We start from the raw sequence: 22,601 nt of genomic DNA on the forward strand, positions 1-22,601 counted from the left end.
AGCACAATCCTTACAAGTTGTACTTCTTTGTAAAGGTGACTGGTCAGATTTTTCCAACAATGATTAGTGCAACTTCAGTTGGTATTATTAAAGGGAAGAAATGATAGAAATAATCAAAATAACACTAATTTCTTTACTGTTTGTGCTCATTTTAAAACATTATTTCACAGTGAATACCGCCACAATGAGCAATTAAAAAAAAAAAAAAAAAAACATTATATCCAAACTAAAAAACCAGGCTGAGTAGAAAAATAATAAACTGTAGATTTTTAAAAGTACATGTGAGGAAGTTTCCAAGTTATGTGATGATTTGGCTCATTAGGTGAAACCCTTTTGTTGTCCTGTCTCATCAGAACGTACACAAAGATCTCAACCTAAAGGAGTCTCTTTTTGTTGGTGGAGTTCCCGATTACAGCAGACTACCGAGAGCTGCTGCGCTCACAGAGGGCTTCAAGGGAACAATTCAAAAGGTAAAAAGTTTACAAGCTGCTATTTTTAAGTGTTTTGACATTAGTTCTGCTTATGAAGCTTATGTTATTTTAATGACTCAGGCCTCTTGAGACATACTGTAGCAAAGTTGAATGATAAGTTATTAGGTGCCCCGCTGTCATACCACAAACCCTCATCTGAGCAATTTTCCATTATAAGCTCACACTGTGACTAGAAGTGGCTCTGCTCATTTGGATTAGCATGGGCTAATAATAGATGCACATTTTGAAGTCCTTCCATTTTGCTATTCTCAGATCTTTCCCTGACAGCTTTCCAGTTTTTTTCCTTCACTTTCCAGAAAAAAGCTCATCTCTGAGTGCCAAAAATACCTCATGTAGAACAAAGGCTGGATGCTGGTCTTTGTACAAACTTGTCATTAGTTCTCATATGCAAACTTTCCCTCGATGGTGTCGAGCTTATCAAAAGCTAAATGTGGTGTTTGTCGAACTTGGCCTCTAGGGAATAGTTCATTATAAGGAAGACAGGATGTTTTTGCATTTTGATGCGGTATTTAACTCGTGGTGAATCAGTACCTACTGCTTAGTTCGTTGACAGTGAAGAATTTATCTTTATAAGAACATGTTAATCTAAATCTACAGCCTCACTTTATGACCCTTTTATTTGTTTTTAGGATGTGTTCAATAATTATTTAATGATTCTTCAACAGAAAATTCAAAACCTTTTAAGTGAATGGTTTCTTTAAGAAAAAAGTCAAGAGCCTAAAGATAACATTTTTTAATGGTCTTCTACAAAGAGAAAATTTTAATGAGATCATTTTAACAACAAAAGCAATTAAATTGAGCTAACAGACATAAAAAAAGAAAACTGTATTGGAAGCTCCAAGCTGAGCTCTAAAACTGTTCATAGTGATTTATGATCTTATATTATTTTGGTGCACAAATGTGAAATAAATGTGAAATAGAATTAAGGTTTTTTTTTAATTGAGCTGCAATAAACATTTTTTTCTGTCATTGTAGTCAAATTAGATTGTGTAAGAATATACTGTTTTCACATTACACACAGTATGTGATGTGTTGAAAATGATTAACTTAACTGAGCCTGACTATATTTGTCCCAGCATCACTCGCTGCCTCCCATGTTTCCAAACATGACACATTCACCGAGGAAGCTACCAGATACCACTCAGACTAAAATGGATGAAATGTGTGTTATGCTTCGTTTCTGCATCAGCAGTGTAGAATCCATCACTGATTCATTGTTATGAGGCTGCTCTCTTTGCATTATAGGCTTGATTTGGCATAAAACAAAATCTCAAGAGATTTTTAAACTTTAGTAAATTAAGGATATGAAGTTAAACTGAATGATCTGGTGGCACACATGCCTCCATACAAGAACACACACTTAAAAGCTGTGGATGTTATTTCATGTGACATATTTCTCTCTTTCAGGTTTTTTTGCTATGCTTTGGTTTTTTTGTTTCTTAGCTGGTGCTAACAAAGATACATGATTTAAACAGTCGTTTTTATGTGTAATCCTAAAACAGGAAAAATGGACAAATATAAATAAACAGCTGTCAAAAATAAGCCAACAAACAAAAGACTAGTTAGAATTTAAAAGACAATAGACTATATGAATATAGTATATGTAAATATGTGATTTGCGCATGACTTTTATGGTCCTTCAGCCACTGCTTGACATCAGTTTGTGTTTATTTTCTTTCCAGTTGAGGCAGATCTATATGATAGCTCACAGTTCTCTAGTGTGATTGCGTTTGTGGGGGTTGTTTGTTGCTACACCAGCTCACAACCCTCAAAAATCTTCACTGACAGCACTTACTCACTCCTAATGAGACAGAATTTCTAAGGGCTGGAGTTTTAATTAATTTATTAATGATTCCTGCAGACTTCATTTCTAAAGTTTTACTCAGTTGTTTATTTAGTAATGAGTATTTGACTCAAAATGAGGTGATTAACGCTTGAACCTGAGTTGTTAGAGGCTTGAACGCAGTACTTCTGTGATTTGGTATTACACGTTATGTTGTGGGACTCAGTGAATCGAGAGGGATTTCTTTCTTGGTTCCTTTTTGTTTTGTTTGTGTTTTATACCTCCAAGCCAAGGCTGGGATAATGCCAGACTTTTAGTTTATATTTACAAAGTTTCACTATTTTTCACTCTGTTTCCAGATTATGCTGATGAGTACACCAATCCTCAGGGAGGAGAACGCCCTGAACTCCAGTAACATAGTCATGTTCCAGGGCCACCCATGTTCCCAGGAACCCTGTCAGAATGGCGGTCGCTGCAACCCTGAGCTGGGAGCCTATGAGTGCATTTGCCCCCACGGTTTCTCCGGGGAAAACTGTCAAACCCGTGAGTATTGCTACAAATTTGCTTGCGGCCATTTTTAATTTGTGTTCATACTCTTGAAAATCATTAATGACCTCAGTGCTTAAAAACTTTTCCTATTGTGATTTTAAGGATCATTATGATTATTTCTTTGTTTTTTTTTTAAGCCAGTGGCTACCAGTAACCACTGGGTTGAAATCATCTTATCATAGAGTAGATGCTGTGAATCATTTTCTGGTCACATTTTCTCATCCAAGATTATCTGCTCTAGCTTTAAAAGGAAACACTGTAATTTGGCATCTTATAAAACTTAGTATAAGTGAGATTGAAATCAGTGATGCTTCAATTAGCTTAGCTTGATTTTGGCTTGGTTCTTTGGAGGGTAAAATATGAGCCTCAATTTTCCTCCTCTTAGACTTTCATTAGCATTGTGTTGTTCCTGTGCAAGATAATGCTAATATTGCACATGTGACGTCTTTTTTTATGTCGGTGCTGTTATGTATTGATTTCAAAGTGAAGCGGCCGTTGTGAAAATGATTAAGTGTGTCAGTTGAATATTCAAGAAATGAAAGGGTTGCACATCCCTTTCATCATCATCATGTTACCCTGCCAGACATACACTCTCTCCAGCCCGATCTGTCTTTTATACTCAGTCACTGCTTTCGCCATTAACCTTGTGTGTGTGGTCGGTTGTCCCTTTCACGTTAATTAAAACCCACGCCCCCCCCACATACACACACCTTCCAACCCATTTAGCTCACACCCCATTGCCTGCAGCTCTGATAACTGAATCCTTACTCTTATTGATTGGTGTGATCTCATCCTCTGAGCAATCCTCATCTCTCACCCTTCCCCCCTCCTTCGCAGCTATCCATGAGAAGTCCGCTGGAGAGACCGAGGCCATCGCCTTTGACGGACGGACGTTCATTGAGTACCACAATGCTGTTACAAAGAGGTAAGGAGGAGGACAAGTGGAACATCATTGTCTTTTCAGCTCCATCAGCCATCTCTGTTGTAATAGCTTTTAGCCAAATAACCCCTCAGTCTATCCATCTCCTTCCTTGGTAAGCGGTGATGACAGTGTTGATGATATCATCAGTGATAGGGCTTCAGGGTAAACTAGGCACTTGGCTAATAGTTCACTCTCCCAGTCTGTGACAGTTTTGCTTTCCTTGTGACAGGATTTCACTAATTAGCAAGACAGTTAGCATTTAGAGTCTTGCCCTGAGTGCACCCCCTTCAGTCTGTGGTCTACTGGAAAGCTTAGCTCATATTGACGCCGGACAACAGACATACACACGATTAAACTTCTTATCTTATCTCAAATGTGTGGATGACTATTTTTCATCTAACTGGGGTCCAACGATGCTTCAGCCTCAATTTTTAACACCCAAGAAATGGGAAAAAGATGATGACATAATTATAAAATGGTTTGTGGAACAAAACAAAAACAACCTCAAGAAAACCCTCTCCCTATAACCAGCTGATGAGACATTTTTATTTTGCTATCCATCTACAAAACCGGCAAGACTGCGCCTCCAGGTTTGCATAAACCAAACTGTTTATGCAACGAACCTGAAAAGGCATCAAGCATACGGTTCTATATCCCACAGCTCTTTGCACAATCACTTTGAAGTGTGAAAACCGGGCCTCTGTCTGCAGATCATCATGCACCCCTTGAGACACACAACTCAAACCCACTTTGAAACAAGTGACAAGAAATTTCTGTCAGTTCCATGTTTGTCTAAATGTGCATCTTTGCTGTTTGTCCCTAATCTGCGTTCCTTTGTCCTGTCCTTCAATCTGAAGTCCCTTGTCATTTTCCACATCTGTCCTTGTCTTATAAATGTCCTTCACTGTCTTTCCTTTTCACTCAAGCCAACTGACCAATGAGATACCAGAGTAAGTAGATTAAAAGTCCAGGTGTTTGTCCATTTTCAAACCAAGCCCCAACTAACAGCAACAAAAATCCATTTTTGATAGTTAACCCAAAGGAAAAGATTAAAGTACATTCAATTTACAGCCTTAGTTTCCACACAGAAGCCATCTTTGACTGTTAAAGTCAGATTTTACATTCAAGCTTCATTCCCATAATGTAACTTGACAGATTTCATTATTTTGAATACATTTTGAAGTCATTAAATCCCTTTTTTTTCTTCAGCGCAAAGAGAAGCATGAACGTGTGCATGTGAAGCATTGTGCTCAACCAGAGAAAATGAATTGCTGTACAAAGAATGTGCAATAATTTATGCATGGTTGTAACTCATTCATAAACTAAATTAATTGCCGTGCACGTTGCGGCATTAAGTGTTTTGTGGGAAATGAATGAACCCCCTGAAAACTGCAATAGGAGGATATACTAAATACCCCTTAACCTAGTTTCTAGTGCCAGTGGAGTTCCTGCTTGGGAAAACCTTCGGTCATGACTTTATTTGTTTTTTTTCCTTCTTCTTGCTCATTAGCTTGGTAAGTAGCCTCTTTTTAAAAAGTCCCACCAAGCAGTGAAGCAGATTTCCACTCAAATTAAGCCGACTGGATTGAACCCAGAGTTTCCCATCCACGCCAGGGTTTCTGTCATTTCATTTTTGCCAGATCTCTAACTGTAATTGTGAATAATTACGGAGTCGGCTGTGCTGAATAGCTGTGACATGTTAATCACAGATTTATCTCCCTTTGTAGATTAGACCTCCAATTGAGATCTCTCCACAGTATGTAGCCATGGGCATCAATCTCACTTAGCAGGAGGGGACAGTGGTCCTTGGAGCCAGACTGTCAAAAGTTTAATGGATGTCACAGTCAGTAAGAGCCACAATAAGTGTGAATTTAAGCAAACCAGAGTATTGGTGCAACATCAATCAATGCAGCATAATTTAATTTTATAAAGAAAATAATACATTTCTTCAGAGGTCATTAAGTGATGGGAAGGCCAAAATGTCAAGCTCTCACCTTGGGGTAATGTTTCTGTTTCTATTTACAGCAGCCTGCGCTCACTCCTCCTTCAACTCTATGCTCATATCGCAAAGTTCAGGTCGATTCGCTCAAGTCCCATTATTTCAGTGACAAATCATGTCCGGCCATGACTCTCAGCTCATACCACGCTTGACCCCATTTTTTGACAACTGCCCAATTTTTCTCATCCACTGCTTTCCTAGCTAGACAGAAGGTAAAAGCCATGGCACTGCAGTCCCCATAAATATAAAAGATCTGTTCAATAATTGGACGCTGACTTAAAGCAGGATTTGTACCAGTGTGGAAACTGACTATGAATGTACTTAATCTTAATGCTTAAAGAAAAAAAGAAATGCTTGATCTCAAGGCATTTTGGTGCATCCATTGTAAGCTAAGTGGTTCTTTTGAGAACCCCGTTTTATGGTTGTGGTGTTATCAGGGTTAAGCTACACTTCCTATGATCACACAACAGTTATCGACCCCCCGAAATGCCCAATGTCACAGTGGAATAGATAAGTTATGCTTTTTGCAAGTCCAGGTCTTAGCTAGACCTCTGTGAGTCACCCAGGGGGCTCACAACTTCCTCCCTTCCCCTCCCTGCCTTCGTCTCTCCTTGTGGCCGGTTTGCGCTTACACTGCATGACTTTCTCCCCTGCTCCCTTAAGTCCTGAGTCTGTGGACAACCCATCTGACCAGAGGTGAGTCTCTCAAAGCTTTCAAACTTTGGTACAGTCTGCTTGTATCTCACTTTTGGTAGTGTTTGCTCGTTCCCTCCTCCCTCTCAAGACAACCCCTCCTTGACTTCTGACTGGGCCAAATCCTTCTCTGCAGAGAAAACATTGTTTTCACAATTGAGACTGACTCACAAAAACCAATCACAAAGAGTTTATGCATATGGTTTAATTAATTCTGAAAAATTAGAGCTCTGATAACAGCATGGAACAGACACTTCTGTTATGGCTTTTCTATTATTCTAACCACTACTGCCACCTAGAGTTGAAATGTAGGTTTGCTCTTTTTGCTACACATGAGCAGTAGATAAAACACCTGCATTTCTAAAAAAGAAGCTGCATCATGCCAGAAGTCTATGAAGTCAGTGGTGTATATGAGATTTGGAATGCTGTGTTCCAGGGTTGTTTTGTTCATGATGTCTTCTGCACTTTTAATAACCTTGACCTTATCACTGACAAGCCGCTCCGATGGAGATTTATTGGGCCTTGTAAGCTCTTTGAGGGTTTGCCAGGAGAGGGTTCACTGAGCAACTTTTTTTTGTCCCTCTGCAGAAGGGTAAAAAAAAATAATCTGATGCTCTGAAATCATACTTTTTTTGTGATTGTTTACCTCAGCAGTTTTAGCTGATCAAGAGGGTTGAGTATTCTAAGCTAAGCATGTTTTTAAAGAAAGAAATCAAATTTAATTCTGGATTTTTCTCCATTTCTGCTGAGGTGAACCTACATTACCGTTGGCTTGAGCTCTAAGAGGTTCCATGCCTCTAAAGTTAAATAACATCATTTTGCTTTTCTTTTTTTTTTTTTAACTTGCTCATTATTTATGAGATAAGCCTTCCTCCAGGTTGAGGAAGAAGTTCCATAATCACTTTTTTATCCACTTCTTTCCTGTCTTGTTTGCACCACCATATGCTTCTCTGTTTGCTATGCTGATTTCCTTTGTCTTGTTGTTTGTCTTGTCTTATCTTTGTCTCCAACTTTGTACTGCTGTTGTTTTTTGTTTTTTTTTGTTTCATCCACATCACAGGTTCTTTTCTCACCCCCTCTTTGCCTTTGTGATTATATACCCTTTTGAAGATGGTGGAGTTAGTCCCATTTGGCAGAAGTTCAAACAGAAACTGATGAACGAAAATTTATGATTTTCTGGATGTCAACTGTACTTCCACTGGACTCACAAAGAACCTGCATTTGTATGCAGGAATGGTGTGACGGTGTTTGCATGTGCACACACGTATAGGCACATTGCTGTGTGGACTTTTCTTGCACAGTGGTGACAGTGGCATACAGTGCCGCTTTAGGATAGATGGAAGTCTCATAGTGTCTGCATCCAAATCACCCCTGCAGCTTTAGCAGTCAAGAGACGGGAGATCAAACAACTTCCTATAGGACACACACACATACACACAAGCCCAGTGCAGCACAGGAAGCACTGAGCTACAGTGCAGTTCAGGATGGGATGTACTAAAGCTAATCGCAAAACAACCCCCTGCTACTCCAAAACATGGTCTGCATCTTGATTTTCACTAAAAATCAGTCTGTAGATGTAACTCTGCTTGAATGAGCCCAAGCTACACAACTTTCAAGAAAACTGTCATGGTTGAGTCATGGCCAGTGTCAGACGTTATGTAGCGTCAGCAATGCCAAGGATTAGGACTCTCCCCTTTTTGAGGAATTTTCCCAACAGCTAATTAGTGGATTTTTTGTCCTCATAGTGAGAAGGCTCTGTTGGTGAACAAATTCGAGCTTAGCATCCGGACCGAGGCGACCCAGGGTCTGGTGCTGTGGAGCGGGAAGGGTGTGGAGCGCTCAGACTACATCGCCCTGGCCATTGTGGATGGACGCATCCAAATGACGTACGACCTGGGCTCCAAGCCCGTGGTGCTGCGCTCCTCGGTTCGTGTCGACACTAACAGATGGATACGCATCAAGGCCAGCAGGTAAGACAGGAGATGACAGTTAGCAGTGAATAAGCAATAAAAGCTTTTCCAGTTAGACCAGGATTAGACTTAATCCATACTGTATCTGTGTTGCTTGAAACTGTGATGTCTTGCATGAATCCTCTGCCACATGGTGATCCTTAGCTTTTAGATGGCTCTGATTGGTTTCAGATTAAGGTTATTTTCATGCCTGGTCACGCATTAGATTGACACATGCAGCAAATAGACACAGCTTAGACACGGTAATGAATGTTCTTAAAGAAAGAACATGCTGTAATATCCCAGCATGTTTGACATGTTATAGAAATTGTAGACCGGAGGCAAATAAATAAAAATTAAAAATAGCATCTCTTTTTACACAAACCTTACATGCAATGCAAGTAAATATACAAGTAGGGCCACCATTTTCCAGTAAACTATTAAAAGTAAAGAAAGTGACATCACACTTAAATAATGTTTAGAAATAAAGAAAAAGCAAGTTTCTTCTATACTGTATAATTCCTGCTCTGGATTCAGGTTGGTTGTGGGGTAATTCATCTGTTTTCAAGACAAACTCCAAGATGATGCCCTCGCCATGTCAGCTGATACTGTGCTACACACTCTTTGTTCCCATGTTCTCAACTAAAACTGCAATTAATTCAGTTCATTTAATAATTTAGTGCAAATTTGTAGCACGTGCATTTACATGTGTACATGCATAATGAATAACCCGTATATTCGACAAATTAAACACACTCATGCAGTTTTGCACCCACCTAATAGATGGATAATTATCCTAGAAGTAGAAAGACACAAAGCATGCCATACTTTCAGCCGCACTGTGATGTCAAACTAATGAATCTCTTCATTAGAAACAAATTAACAGCCTGAACATTGAAAAGGACCCATTTAACACCTTCCGTATGTTCTCTGCTTTATCGCCACTTAACATTTGCTTTCAGCGTCGCTATGAATGGACGCACGGGGGATAATTAGATAGGTTTCATCATTTAAGGCTAGAATAATCGATCCTCCACCCATTGTAAACAGGGATTTTGCCAAATCTCATCCCAGGCTTACAGGGGTGACACGTGCAATTCTGTAAGACGGCACAATCTGGATGTAGATGATGGTGGAAATCACAGCATGTGGTACGCGGTATGTCTGTTTGTAGCTTGCTTTCACCATTGGAGGCCTCCTTTAATGGATCCAAATGTATCCTTTCTTCAGAACTTGCAATGGTAATAATGTGCTGTAAAGAGCCACTAACATAACTTAAGCTCTTTTGGGTTTTTCTGTTAGTTGGTATGCAAGCACATTTAGAACTTGACTAAGTAATGTGAGTGCTCTGCACACAGTCAGTGGAGCAATAGAGACTTGATGTTTCTGATTAAGGGAAGCTGCAATTTGCAGCTATTCTTTGTAACAAGTATGCATCAGGCTGACTTTGCTTTCTCCTCCCCAGAGCACTTCGAGACGGCTCTTTACAGGTTGGCAATGAAGCAGCGGTAACAGGGTCATCGCCCTTGGCAGCCACACAGCTGGACACAGATGGAGCACTCTGGTTAGGTAGGTGCCCACACATGCATTTTAAAAGACCATCACGCAGACATTAAAATGTGCCTAAAAATACCATTCATCAAGCTAGGGGGAACGCTTTTAACTCCATAGTATGTATTCATTCTAGTTACTAGTAAATGGTTGCTGAATAGGAGTAACTCATTGGCATTTCAGAGGATAAGGAAAGTCTCACGCAAGGAAAAATTATTGCAGTTTAGGCAAAAAAAGAAAAAAGAAGCCTGTTCAGGTGTTGAGGTGAAAAATGAAAGGCTAACTGACTAACTCAAAGTTGCCTGTTATCTACCTCAAGTTCAATTTAGTCTAAACTTGGCTCAGAGAAATCGTTTTTAAAAAGAACACACACAGGCCAGTTGAGGAAATAGCATTGAAGACGAGATGAGAGAATAAAGTCAGACTGTTCCTTGAAATGCACAGTGTGCAGTGGAAAAGAGGCAGGTTTGAGAGGAGAAGCAGCCTGAGTGACATTTAAGAGACTCGCTGCATGTAGAGGTGCACTCAGGTACACATATACATCCACACACGGGGAGGCAGTGCAGTGGAACAGGTGCTGAGCGAACCCTGCAGCAAGAATATATAATCCTCATGCAACCCTCCCATCGTGAGCCCTTCTTCTTTCTTAAATCCCCTTTTCTCTCTTCATCATTAATTCATCTGTAACTCGCATGAAATTAGCCCTGTCGACTCCTGATTCGGAGGCGTGCAATCCGATTAATGGGGACAGGGACAGGGGATGTAAAGAGCTTGACAGGGATATGAAGCAGCAGCCCAACAAAACAGAGAAGAGAAGGAGAGGTGAGGAAGGTGGGGAGGGGGGGTTGCAAGGGCATTCAGGCAAAACATCAAAAACTAAGCTTTGCTTCTGACGCGGTAAAGGCAGATTTCAGAGCCTTCCGAATTTGATGTGAAGTGCTGATTTAGCAAGAAAGATATAAAACATGGTTCTGATGGCTTAAAAGAGGAGTTGAACTGGAGGAAAAAGGGCAAAAGGAAGTGAAGGTTAAATAAAATGGGAAAGGCAAAGCACCAGAACAAATGCTTTTAGGTACAAATTCATGATATGTTCATATTTTCATTTTAAATAAGCATTCTGTTATTATAAGGCTATAAATACGACTATAGGTAATGTACATGCAGTACTTTCCAAAGGTTTGAGTAACCTTTCACCTTCTTATTTTATTTGGGGAAAAAATCACAATAGGTGCAAAAATATTAAAACATGTACAAATATAAATGGAAATACAATATAAAATAAAAATATAGTTTGTCCAATTAAATATGTTTAATATACCGACACCAGCCCCAGTATTATTCGACATGCTCTTTGTCATGTTTGGCTGTTTGGCAAATTCAGACATAAAGCAGCTAAAAATAATGTCCCTGTGCAAAATAACAAAAATATTTCCACTTGCATTATGTACACCAAGTCAAATTTAATCAAGACAATTGTTTTTAAACAAAATTAGTAAGATATGTGTATCCTATCCTACTTAAAATAGACTTGCATTATGTTCTCTCAGCGGCTGTTTTTTATTGGTTAATTATACTGGTGGAATGGCCAATATCTGATATTTAATTTTGAAGCCGATATCAATCAACACCAATATTGTGCATCTCTATGCAAAATACTATCTTATGTCTGTCATATTGTGTTTGGTATTTTTTCATAGATGCAACAAAAGAAACTGGGACAAATTCCCTTTTTTTTGTAACAGGTTGCTCTTAACAAATTTCCTAAAGTTGTGGCTGATTTTAATAAGTTGTCTGTTTCATACAGACACAGCACTGGTCTAGCACTGCAGCAAGCTGCCTTTTTAATGCTTGAATGATTTCCAGGTCAGCTTTAAGTGGCTCAGCATTCATCTAAAAATAATTAGGAACAAGGACTCTGTGAAGATTAGTGGAAAAAGCAATCAATCTATAAAGAAACATTCTGAATTACCTTCTGAAAACCTGGAGAAGTATTGGTCAGGATAATGTTTTAAAGATTACAAGAAAGTTTGAAAATGTGAAGACATGATCAATGTAGAGAGAGTGCTATAGGTTTTAAAGTGTCAGTTTTCTAATAATGAGATGTTGCTTTTGACATTTTGTTTCCAACATATTATATTGGAGATAAATGTACTACAGCAGGCTAAAATAAGCAGCCACTGCAGCACCTGAAAGAAGCACAACATAAAGAAACTCTCATATTTTGAAGATGTGGTTGGACAGGTGTGATCTGTAGAGTTCAGCTCCAGCAGCGGAAACAAATCCAAAATAATGATCATTTTGTGCCATCACTACCTTTCATTTGTGGCACATTTTTTGAGCAAATGAAAAGAAATGTCTATCTTTTCTGTCTAAACGTAGTTTTCTGCAGCAGGTGTTTGTTTCTCTTTGATTGTGGTGATTTGAAAAGATAACTGTCAGCCTGTCAGGCCCATCAGCAGGTGTCATCACATGACATATCAAAAGCTGCAAAAACACTGCAAATATTTTGGGGAATTTTCAGGTTTAATTTGTTCTGAAATTCAAGAAAAGTATCACTCCATGTCTTTTACACATACTAGCAGGTAATCATGCAGTGTATTTCTCTGCAGTTGATTGCAAAGCTATGTTTTCCACGGAGGAGGAGGTAAAAAATAACCTTTAGACTGGACTTCAAAATGAAAGATTTTGCAACAAACTTGGAAAGAATGAATGATTTAATAATGGAAATACAAGAACAGGTGTTTTTTGGTGCAGAACAGAACAGTAATTACTCCGATTGGAGGGCCGACAGTCTAGCTAGCCTCATATTCTTCTCAGATTTATGTCTCAGATGGTCCTTAATGTGTTTTATGTGCTGTAGCTGGTTCACGATCATGTTACCTTCTGTGTTTGTCGCGTCCCAGGTGGCCTGGAGGAGCTGGCGGCGGCTCGTCGGTTGCCCAAGGCCTACAGCACTGGCTTTGTTGGCTGCATCAAGGACGTGGTGGTCGATGGTGTGGAGCTCCACCTGGTGGAAGACGCCTTAAACAGCCCCAAAATATTACACTGTCCCGCCGCCAAATAACCTGTCAGAGACGAAATACTGCAAGAAACGGGGGAAAAAAATTTCAAACAGAAACCCTGCCACCCGCTCCCTCCATAGCGCCCATGTCTCCTGCTGTAATTATTTTCTATTTTTGTATACTTTTCATCGCTTTTTATATGGAAAGAGAATGAATATGTTGTTCTAATTTTTGTTTTATATATTTTGCTTTTTTTTTTTTTTTTTGTTTTTTTTTGTTTTTTTTTGTTTTTTTTTTATCTGCATCTCCATATACAGTAAAAAATTCTTTTTATGGCCCTTTCTGGTTTTCCATCTCTGTGGAAAACAAGATATTTTCTTCACATCAATTTTCTTTTTAACTTTAAAAAACATCAATCTGTTTAGTTTTTATTTGTCATTACTTGAACATGGAGGACTTTGCTGATGATCTCTGGTTACTGCCTTGTCTTGGTGCCATATCTACCACCACATTCCCCAAGCATGGCCTATTCATTCTTGAATATATAGACATACATTCCCCTATGAGAGCTGTAACACAGTATGTGTTGTAGCCGCAGTGTGTAGCTCTTTCACACTGCAGCCAGCTGTCGTAAATAGTGAAGAAACTCAAAACTGAACTCTGGTATTCAGTCTACTATATTTTCCTAATGGGACTTCTGAAATATCTGTCAAGCTGCTACAGTGAGTAAGTACACAGTCCAAACCACTCGATCAACCCCCATCTCACAGCTCCAAAAAGAAGAAGAAGAAAAAAAAATCCTCTCCAGTCGATCCCATCAGAGCCTTTAGTTTTGAAATATGACTCACTAACACTGCAACCCGACGTGACGGAGAGAGCGCTGTGTTCCACAATGACTCCCATATCATTAGTCATAAGTCATGAGAAATTAATCACAGATATGGATAAATGTTATAAATATAGAGTATATAAATAATACCTGAGACTGTGAATATGTAAGATGGGTTCTCTTTCGAGAGTTGTGCTTCTCATGTACTATTGTGCGTTCTGTTCTACAATCAGCAGATGAACTAATGTTGACCACTATAAATGCATGCACTTCTGCAGTGTTGGTTTGAATCTGGTTTTTTGTTAATTTGCATTTTATTCCCAAAAAGAAAAAAGAAAAAAAATCTCAATTGAAATTTGTCACTATTTGTCTTTATTTCCCTCCTTATTTTCACTGATGTGATTTCGGAAAGTACAAAATTGGGAATTATTTTTAAAGATTGTTTATTTCCTGTATCTTTCTTTTTTCTAGTCTTTTGTATTTTTCCTGGGAGCAGTTAGTTTTGCAGGAACTTGAATGGTGCATAAGGGAAGAGTTGTTACCGTATCTGACCTTAAGGAGGTGCTGAAAACAAAGACTGAAGAAAAGGACAGACTTTCTGTCTGGAGGCTAAGCCAGATCTTATCATGAGGAGAGCTGCCTCTCTTCTGGAATGGCCTGTCAAACAACAATCAGTTGTCAACACAAAGACATAAGACATAAAAAACCTTCAGAAACTCTGCTTGAGACTTAATTTCTTTTTTGTTTTTCATCTAGGAACCTTCCTGGAGGAGCATTTATTTTTTTCTTTCGGCTGTTGAATGAAAAAAGAGAGCGAGAGAGAGAGAGAGACTGGTATGTTCTTGTGACCTTCTGAAGCCATAACAGCCGCAAAAACTGATAAAAAAAAAAAGATCCGTAATCCTACAGTACTTGCAAGTTAACATAGCAACGCATGGGTTTGTTTTACTAGTGCGAATTCAGTAACTTTCAGTGGACTGTTGCAACGTGGAGTCATTTTTGCTAAACGCAATAAGCTGGGATGACTGACTTAAAGACACTTGTTTTGATATACGAACCTTGGCAATATTCTAAGACAATTTCATGCCTGTTTGTGGTTGAGTATCAAATGGTCTTGTATTTTTTCTAAGTTCTTAATTATGTTTCCTTCCTTAAATCATCAAGCAACTTGTTTTTGTACAGCCCTGCAATTTTAAAATGTAAATTTAGCAAATGTGTGATCTGTGGAGGTTTATGTTTTTAGTAATATACACTGGAGCCATCTCTGACTTGTCTGTTCACCCATAGAATGATATACCTATGTACATGGGGGAGGGAATCACCCTTAGGCTGTAACTGCTTGTGTGTATTCATTCTCTGGATGTCCACACCAGACCAGGAAATCCTTTATGGCATTTCAAGATCCTATAAAATCTCAGCACTCACTGTTCTTTAAATTTGACCCACCAAGGTGGTAACGCTCAATAAAAGAGAGAATCCTGTGTAATTGGATGGACACAAGAACAATACAGACAACTACAGTCTATGGTTTTGGGTGAAAACTGAATTGCCTTAAAAACCTGTTACCTTGACTGTAAGCAGGTGACGGACGTCATCCATGTAACGATTTCCTTACTTTAGCCAGTGTATTAGCCTCATCCCAATAATGTAAATGAGTAATACATATTGATAATGATAACTATATTAGTAATAATCCCCATGCATAAGAAAAAAAAAATTCCCCAGAGGGCTTCTGCAAATGTCCCATCTGGATTTTTACCAAAAAAAAAAAAAAAAAAAAAAAATCAACCTTTTACTGTTTTTGAATCTTGTTTTCTGTTCCTTATTTATGTCTACATGTGGATTATCCTCCATGTCTGACCTCTGTAAACTACTGTTTGACTGCAAACCTCGTCAAAAGGCAGTGCACCAAGTAAGAGTGGCATGACCTGAACATTACTAACTTTATGACCTTTGTCTTGTGTTCCTACCACCATGAAATAAAACATCAACCAAATGGAACCTGGTTTCTGTCTGTCATCTTTATTTTAATTTTAAGTCTCTTTTAGCATTTTGATATACAATTGCCTGCATCACTTTCTTGATATGATCAAAATGAACCATGTTTCTCTTTATCCATGTGGCCAAAATTTTGGGTTTAGATTGCATGAGAACAGCTGAGCTGTTTCCATGGCAACTATCTGTTAAAGAATACTTGGAGGTGTCAAAACTTTTTAATCAGATAATGATGTTTAATTATTAGACTCATGTTTTTCCTTTGCCGGCAGTCAGCTTAATGCTAACAAGATATCAAGCATGCGATTTATTCTCAAATTGATGCTGATTGTTCCACTTACAGGCCAGTTTTCATATTACAATGGTTAAAAAGCAGTTTCATCGTAAAGACTGAGTAATTTAAAAATTCAGGGTCAGTCTCCATTATTAGCTTCTTGACATCTGCAAACATTAAAACAACTGCAAGTCATGATTTAAATCTGTCCATCTTAAACATTTTTTTATTTAAATGTCTAAGACAGTATTTTGCCATTTCAAAAGCAAATTAAGCATGCACACTCATCAACACATCTATGAACAACATTTAATGTTACAATGGTTTTATAATTTAGATCACCTATAACCATCACTGGTGGCCTAATGCTGATTAAAAGGTTGAAATCCAAGAGAATGGCCTCATGCTGCACATCTAAATTATTATCTGAGCATTTTTATTAAGCCTTAGATTTAATAATATTAACTTAATCCTTAGCAATGACAGAAAAGGCTATTGCATCTTGTGTTAATTAAAAGTCATTGAAATGGTTTGGATAAAACTGTTTTGCCCAGTGTGGGATCCTGCTGGGAAAACATCATTTTCACATTAATAAGTGTGAGTAGTTTGATTAAAGGGTTTCCCAGGAGTTAAATTAATGCAAAATACAACAGCTATAGAGAACTAAACTTCTTTGGTGGCACCCAGGGGGGCTAATTGGTTGAAGATGAGATGTGTATTTTTGAGGACATGGGATGCACAGGAACAGGAAATTCATTTTGATTCATGTGTTGAGCAACTAAGCAGCATGATAAAAGAGTTCTGAGTCAGCCAGATTATTTTCAGATGAGTGTTTGAGGCACATGTTAAAAAATGGAGTTTGCTCAAATGTCAGAATGGATTTATGAATAATGCAAAAGACTTGAAAGTGAAAATAAAATTATATCAGATTTTTTCAGCCTTAGTTAAACAAATGGAAAAGTTGCTTCTGTTTAAAAAAATTAAATGATTGGTAAACATCTTCTAAAAACTGGATTATTAAAAGCTTCACTCGTAAACTCACTCTCAGTTTTTTTTTATTTTTAATTTTTTTATATCCACTGTGGGTTGCAGTTTTTCTATATAACAATGCTCCAGCTGTCCATTTGCATCGCTTTTTGTATAGCACTCTTTTTTTCAATCTCTGTACAAGCAGATTTAAAAGTCACAAGGGTCAAAGGTCAAAAATCATTACTCAAAATCAGGAGTCAGCTCGTGGTAGGTGGGACATTCTTCCATTTCCCTGGGGGAAACTGGGCTTTGTGTTCTATTTATCACTCGTAGACTCAACAGGATATCAGTCTGCGGGGTGTCCATAAAGAAACCAGATTGAAGGGAGATTTTTGGAGACACAGACTCAAAACTGACACCAAGTGAACCTAATGATAACTTCAATGTGCAGCATTTTTGTATTAAGACTGTAAATTGTTTTGCAAGACAGCAACAGTCAGTGTTGAACTAAATCTCAAATACACACCATGAGATGACAAAGATGACTGGATCATGGATAATTAGGTCAGACTCTCCCTTGATTAGTATCTATATCTTTTGTATGTATTGTGTGATCTACCACTCTGATAAATGAATGAGCATAGACTACCAGTCAAAGTAGTTTATTTACTCATTTCTTTTTTACAATAATGGATAAAGCAAATAGAAACACAAAAATCATCTGAAAAAAAAGTGAAACACTGAAGCTAGTTAAAGTCAATGGTAGAATGACAAATAATCCAGCTGAGGTTGTTGTTTGATGCTTTAAATGATCATTTTGTTGACTCAGCAGCAGCTACTGTAAAGTCTTTTAACTCTAATGATATGGAAGATGCTTCTGAAATGAAATTCCATTCAACCAACACTGGGTTTTGTGGCTTTCTCAGAAGCAGATGTCATGAGGGTTATAACACCTCTGAAATTCTCAATAGCTGGCATGAACACAGTTATGCTCAAATAACTCTCCTAAAAAAAACTGTAAACACATCAGTTACAGAGGAAACATTTTCAGGTGTCTGGAAACTGGCTGCTGTCTCCCGAATTTTTAAGAATGGTGACTTTTTTTCTGCTGTTAATTACAGACCCGTACGTGTCCTGCCTGTACTTTCTAAGGTGGTTGAGAAATTGACAGAAAAACAGATGATTACGTTTTAAAATACTTTTCGCCCACTGCATCAGTTTCAGCTTTGTTTCCATTCAAACTACTCAACTGAGTCTGCCAAGTGTTTTTTGGCAGACTCAGTTGAACATTTTTTGGACCAAGGTGGTATTGTCAGAACTACTTTTTTTAAATATAAAAAAGGGCATTTGATGCCATCAGTCAAAAAATTCTTCTGCGTAAACTCTCAGCCTTTAATTTTTCAACTAATAATGTTAATCAGATAAGGGAAACTTCATCAAATAGGTCACAGTTTGTAAGGGTAAAAAATTATCAATCATAACCATTCAGCATGGCTACAGGTGTTCCGCAAGGATCCATATTGGGCCCACCTTTCTATACACTTTATATAACTGATCTTCCAACAATCTGTCCTGAAGTTAACACCCAGATGTATGCTTTACAGTCTGACTTTTGTCCATGGCAACAGGTTGCAGCTGAATTAACATATGTAATGCAGGACATGGCTAAAACAAATATGTTAACAACTAAATGTGTCTAAAAGAGTATTTTTAACAAATTCAATAAAGATCGTCAGAGTGCCTGACATATTTGTTGATGGTGAAAAACTGCAGGTGGTGTCTGAGTTCAATCATCTTGAAGTGCTGATTCGTAACGTAGTATCATTCAGGGCTCAAACCAAAAAAGTCAGCAAGTGAAGTTCAGTCTTCCTGATTCAAAATACACATGCAACTGCATGTCCAATCAGGCTGCTAGTTCATGCATTCGAAGATTTTTTCATTATACACTCTATATACTTTATATATTCTTTAACAATGTGGTCTCATGCATGCACCACTTTTCTTTTTCCCATCTATTCTATGTCTAAACAAACCCTTGAAGTCCTTGACATAAAACCAGACATCATCACCATTATCTTGTCCTGACAAAACATAAATGATTATGTTGAGAAAAACAGATTGAAAAACAAACTGCTGTGTGGCATACAAAATTCTAAATGGTCTTGTTTCTTCTGTTCTTGGACAGTTTATTAGGATTAACTCACTTGTTCAAAAGTCTACATTAAGCACAGTGAGAAGGGAGAAATAAATATGGTCAAACTGCTTTTTCCATTAGAGCTACACATCATTGTAACATAATACAACCCAATGTTAGAGAAAAGGGTTATTACAATATATCTATGTCTAGTCTGAAGCACTGTCCTTTTTAAATAAATTTTCAATAAATAAATAAAATAATAGTTTTTATCCCATTAGATCCACTGGGAAAGTTTGACCAAACTTGGACTGGTACTGTCTTTTCACTGTATTGCTCTAATTTGATCTTGTAATGTGAGCCATCAGACCAGTGAAATGTGGCTTCTCTCTCTCTCTGACTCAGAGATTAATATGTACTGCTCTTTTTCACTTTTATTTATTTATTTTTTGAGTATGTATACAAGGCAGGTTGGATCCATACTTTCATGTTGTTAATGCCCTATTCTGATCCTATACCATCTGAATGTGGCAGGTGAAATGGAAACTCATCAAACCAGGCTTGTCCACATTTTCTAATTTCCTATTTTGGTGAGCCTATAAGAATTGTTTACCTGTTCTTAGCTCACAGGACCCGGTGGTCCTCTGCTGCTGTAGTCCATCTGCTTTAACATGTTGTGCATTCACTGGGGATATTTTGAGTAATTTAGTTGTAGCCAGGGGTTGTTTGAGTTACTTTTGCCTTTATATATAAGGAGCCAGTCTGTCAATTCTGCTCTGACCTCTCACTTTAAAAATTAGCATTTTCATCCAGACTTATTTCTCTTTTTCAGCCCATTCTCTGTAAATCTTTGATGGTTGTGTGTGAAAATTCCAGGTGATTAGCAGTTTCTGAAATACTCAGACCAGCCCATCTGGCACTTTAACCATGCCACGTTCAAAGTCACTTAATCCCCTGTCTTCCCCATTCTGAAACTCAGCAAGTTATCTTGACCATGCTTACATGCCTAATTGCATTGAATTGCTGCCATGTGATTGGCTGATTAGCCATTTGCGTAAAACAAGCAATGGAAAACCTAGTGTCTGTATAGGTTAGGCACTAATTTGTGGGAGGTGGCTAACTGGCTTACATAATGGGGAAAATACAAATATTTCCCCATCATATTGTATGTTACTTTAAGTAAAAGATGACCTGTTTTACAAAAGTTAAACATAAAAATGTTTTAAAAAACGTGAATCGTGCTTTGGGATTTTATTCAGCTTACTGGTGGAGCAAGAAGTGGATTCTTTCTCTAAGCATTGCTCAGATCCCATAAAACACATCTCTGCTTGACAATATTACATATTTAGAAGTGTTCAGTGAAAATAATCCATTCATACATACATGCATTGGAAAAAAATCCATAGCAAGACTTTTGCACCCTGTTCCAAACTGCGCCATCATATCACAGCAGGATCAAGTCAGATGTTTACTGGATGAGTGAATGTGAGAGAGATTACAATCAGGTGGGTGTCTTTAAAATTGTTAGTTGTAGTGTATTTTTATGTAGAGCACTCTGGTACTTTTTGTATGAAAAGTGCTTTATAAATAAAACTTTACTTGATTTCATTTAATCAGCATTATCTTTCATACACACACAACCTGATAAATCACTTGAATCAACACATCACAATTGTTTCTGGTAGCCAATGTGACTCTTATCAACTCTGACCCACTGAGCCAATTACCACTTCATTACCACTTTTTTATGGTTGCAGGTATTTTTAATTCTCCCCCCAATGAAAAACTATCCATAAGGTCCTAAACACAGCTTGACTGACCTTATTTCAGACTAACAAAGCTGAGTCACTTTCCCATACAAGCTTACCAAGTAGTTGCTGCAAAAAAGCAGTCTGCAATCACTTACTAAGTAGCAAAAAAACAAACAAACAAACAAACAAAAAACAACAACAACAACAAAACAAAACACAGGGTGTCTTGCTCAGTAAACCACAAAGACTTTTTTCTTCTTTTTTTTAATCTTTTATCAATTATATGTTGTAATAAGTACTACATGTCACTACTTGATCAGCAGGATCATTTTATCTGCTCACTACACCCAAACAATACACTTTATGTTTTAATCCATATGCAGCCTGAACATTTGGCAATGGCAGAGAGAGAGAGAGAGAGAGAGAGAGAGAGAGAGAGAGAGAGAGAGAGAGAGAACAACAGCTACTAGAAATTCCACAAAGAGGAGAAATTTTCACTCCGTGACCAAAGTGTTTGTCTGTAGGCTGCAGCTGCACACTGAGTCTAACAGTGCAACAGCAAATCCATAGATGTAAAGCCTGTGGGCTCACAGACAATTGCATAAGCCCATCCATCCCCTAGTAGATTAACCTACACTGATAACCACAGGCTAGTGACGTAAATGCTGCTCTGCCTCAATGCTTATTTCTCTCCTCCACCACCAACATGCACCATTCTCCAGAGCTAAGAGGCTGCACCATGATTGTGTAACAGAGGAGGAGGCATAGATCAGCCTTATCTCTCACATGACAATAGCTGAGGTTCACAATAGCACAGCAATACCCTGCAGGACCTTTCTCTATTGCATAATTGGTAAACATGTAAAAAATCAATTGAGAAAAAAAATCTGATGTTTTTTTTAACTTTTTAATCTGATGTAAAGTACATTTACATTTGGTTCACAGATCCACTCACAAGCAACTGATATTTGTATAAACAAAGTTTACAATAAATAGCTAAGTATGGATAAATGCTAACAGTGTGGCATGTTTCAACATGCTAATTATCACTTCAGCATTTAGGGGTGTGACATTTAGGGTGGCCTCATTATCAGCTTCGAAAAAAAGCCAGTCTGAGGTTAGGTCATAATGATCTATTTATGCATATTTGTTTCAAATTATTCAATTTAATCAAATCGTGATATTCAAATAGTAAAGTGTAGAAGTGGAGAAAATAATCATTCCGGTAAAGTTTACCAGACTCAATTTTGACACCGGATATGCTGTTTGATACAAAAATAAAACAACAAAGATTATTGTATTCTTTAGAGACTGCAGCAGATACAAGTAAAAAAAACTGAACAGGATATACTAGATTAAAGTATATTATAAATATTTTATTAAATTGTTAAAATACAAGACAAAATCCTCAGTTGTCGTTTTCAATTAAAAATCAGCCTTCACAATGACCTTTGTTTTGATAGATAGTAACCGGAAACGTTGTCGGTAATCATGTGTTGCTCAACATTAAGGGTCCGGCAGAGCTCTCAATCCACACAGCGGCTCAGCAGAGGTTAACCGGTAACATTTGAGGATTTGACAACTTTCAGAGACTGCTATGACATCTCGCAGGTAATGTCGAGCAAAGTTTTTTCTTTTTATTATTTTAAGTTATTTATCCCACCATATTGTTTCACAGCCTCTTCACTCTGCACGAGCGGTCAGAAAACT

General features: G+C 37.9%; 2 protein-coding genes across 9 annotated transcripts in view; both read left to right on the top strand.

The window, feature by feature from the left end:
* Positions 1 to 15,769, top strand: part of agrn (agrin) — a 257,582-nt gene extending 241,813 nt beyond the window's left edge. For 3 of the 6 annotated variants that reach the window (XM_042004268.1, XM_042004269.1, XM_042004272.1), the window contains 7 exons: positions 354 to 470; positions 2,634 to 2,817; positions 3,661 to 3,748; positions 6,408 to 6,440; positions 8,183 to 8,407; positions 9,852 to 9,955; positions 12,841 to 15,769. In XM_042004268.1, the coding sequence (XP_041860202.1) occupies positions 354 to 470; positions 2,634 to 2,817; positions 3,661 to 3,748; positions 6,408 to 6,440; positions 8,183 to 8,407; positions 9,852 to 9,955; positions 12,841 to 13,001 (912 nt within the window). In that variant the 3' untranslated portion in view covers positions 13,002 to 15,769. The remainder of the gene's footprint in view (positions 1 to 353; positions 471 to 2,633; positions 2,818 to 3,660; positions 3,749 to 6,407; positions 6,441 to 8,182; positions 8,408 to 9,851; positions 9,956 to 12,840) is intronic. The other 3 variants (XM_042004270.1, XM_042004271.1, XM_042004273.1) reach the window with 1 other exon arrangement.
* Positions 15,770 to 22,385: 6,616 nt separating this feature from the next.
* ptpn11b (protein tyrosine phosphatase non-receptor type 11b) overlaps positions 22,386 to 22,601 on the top strand; it is a 40,087-nt gene continuing 39,871 nt past the window's right edge. For all 3 annotated transcript variants that reach the window (XM_042003258.1, XM_042003259.1, XM_042003260.1), the window contains exon 1: positions 22,386 to 22,502. In XM_042003258.1, coding sequence (XP_041859192.1) covers positions 22,489 to 22,502 — 14 coding nt within the window. In that variant the 5' untranslated portion in view covers positions 22,386 to 22,488. The remainder of the gene's footprint in view (positions 22,503 to 22,601) is intronic.

Source organism: Melanotaenia boesemani, chromosome 13, assembly GCF_017639745.1.
Source record: "Melanotaenia boesemani isolate fMelBoe1 chromosome 13, fMelBoe1.pri, whole genome shotgun sequence".
NCBI classification, from domain to species: domain Eukaryota; kingdom Metazoa; phylum Chordata; class Actinopteri; order Atheriniformes; family Melanotaeniidae; genus Melanotaenia; species Melanotaenia boesemani.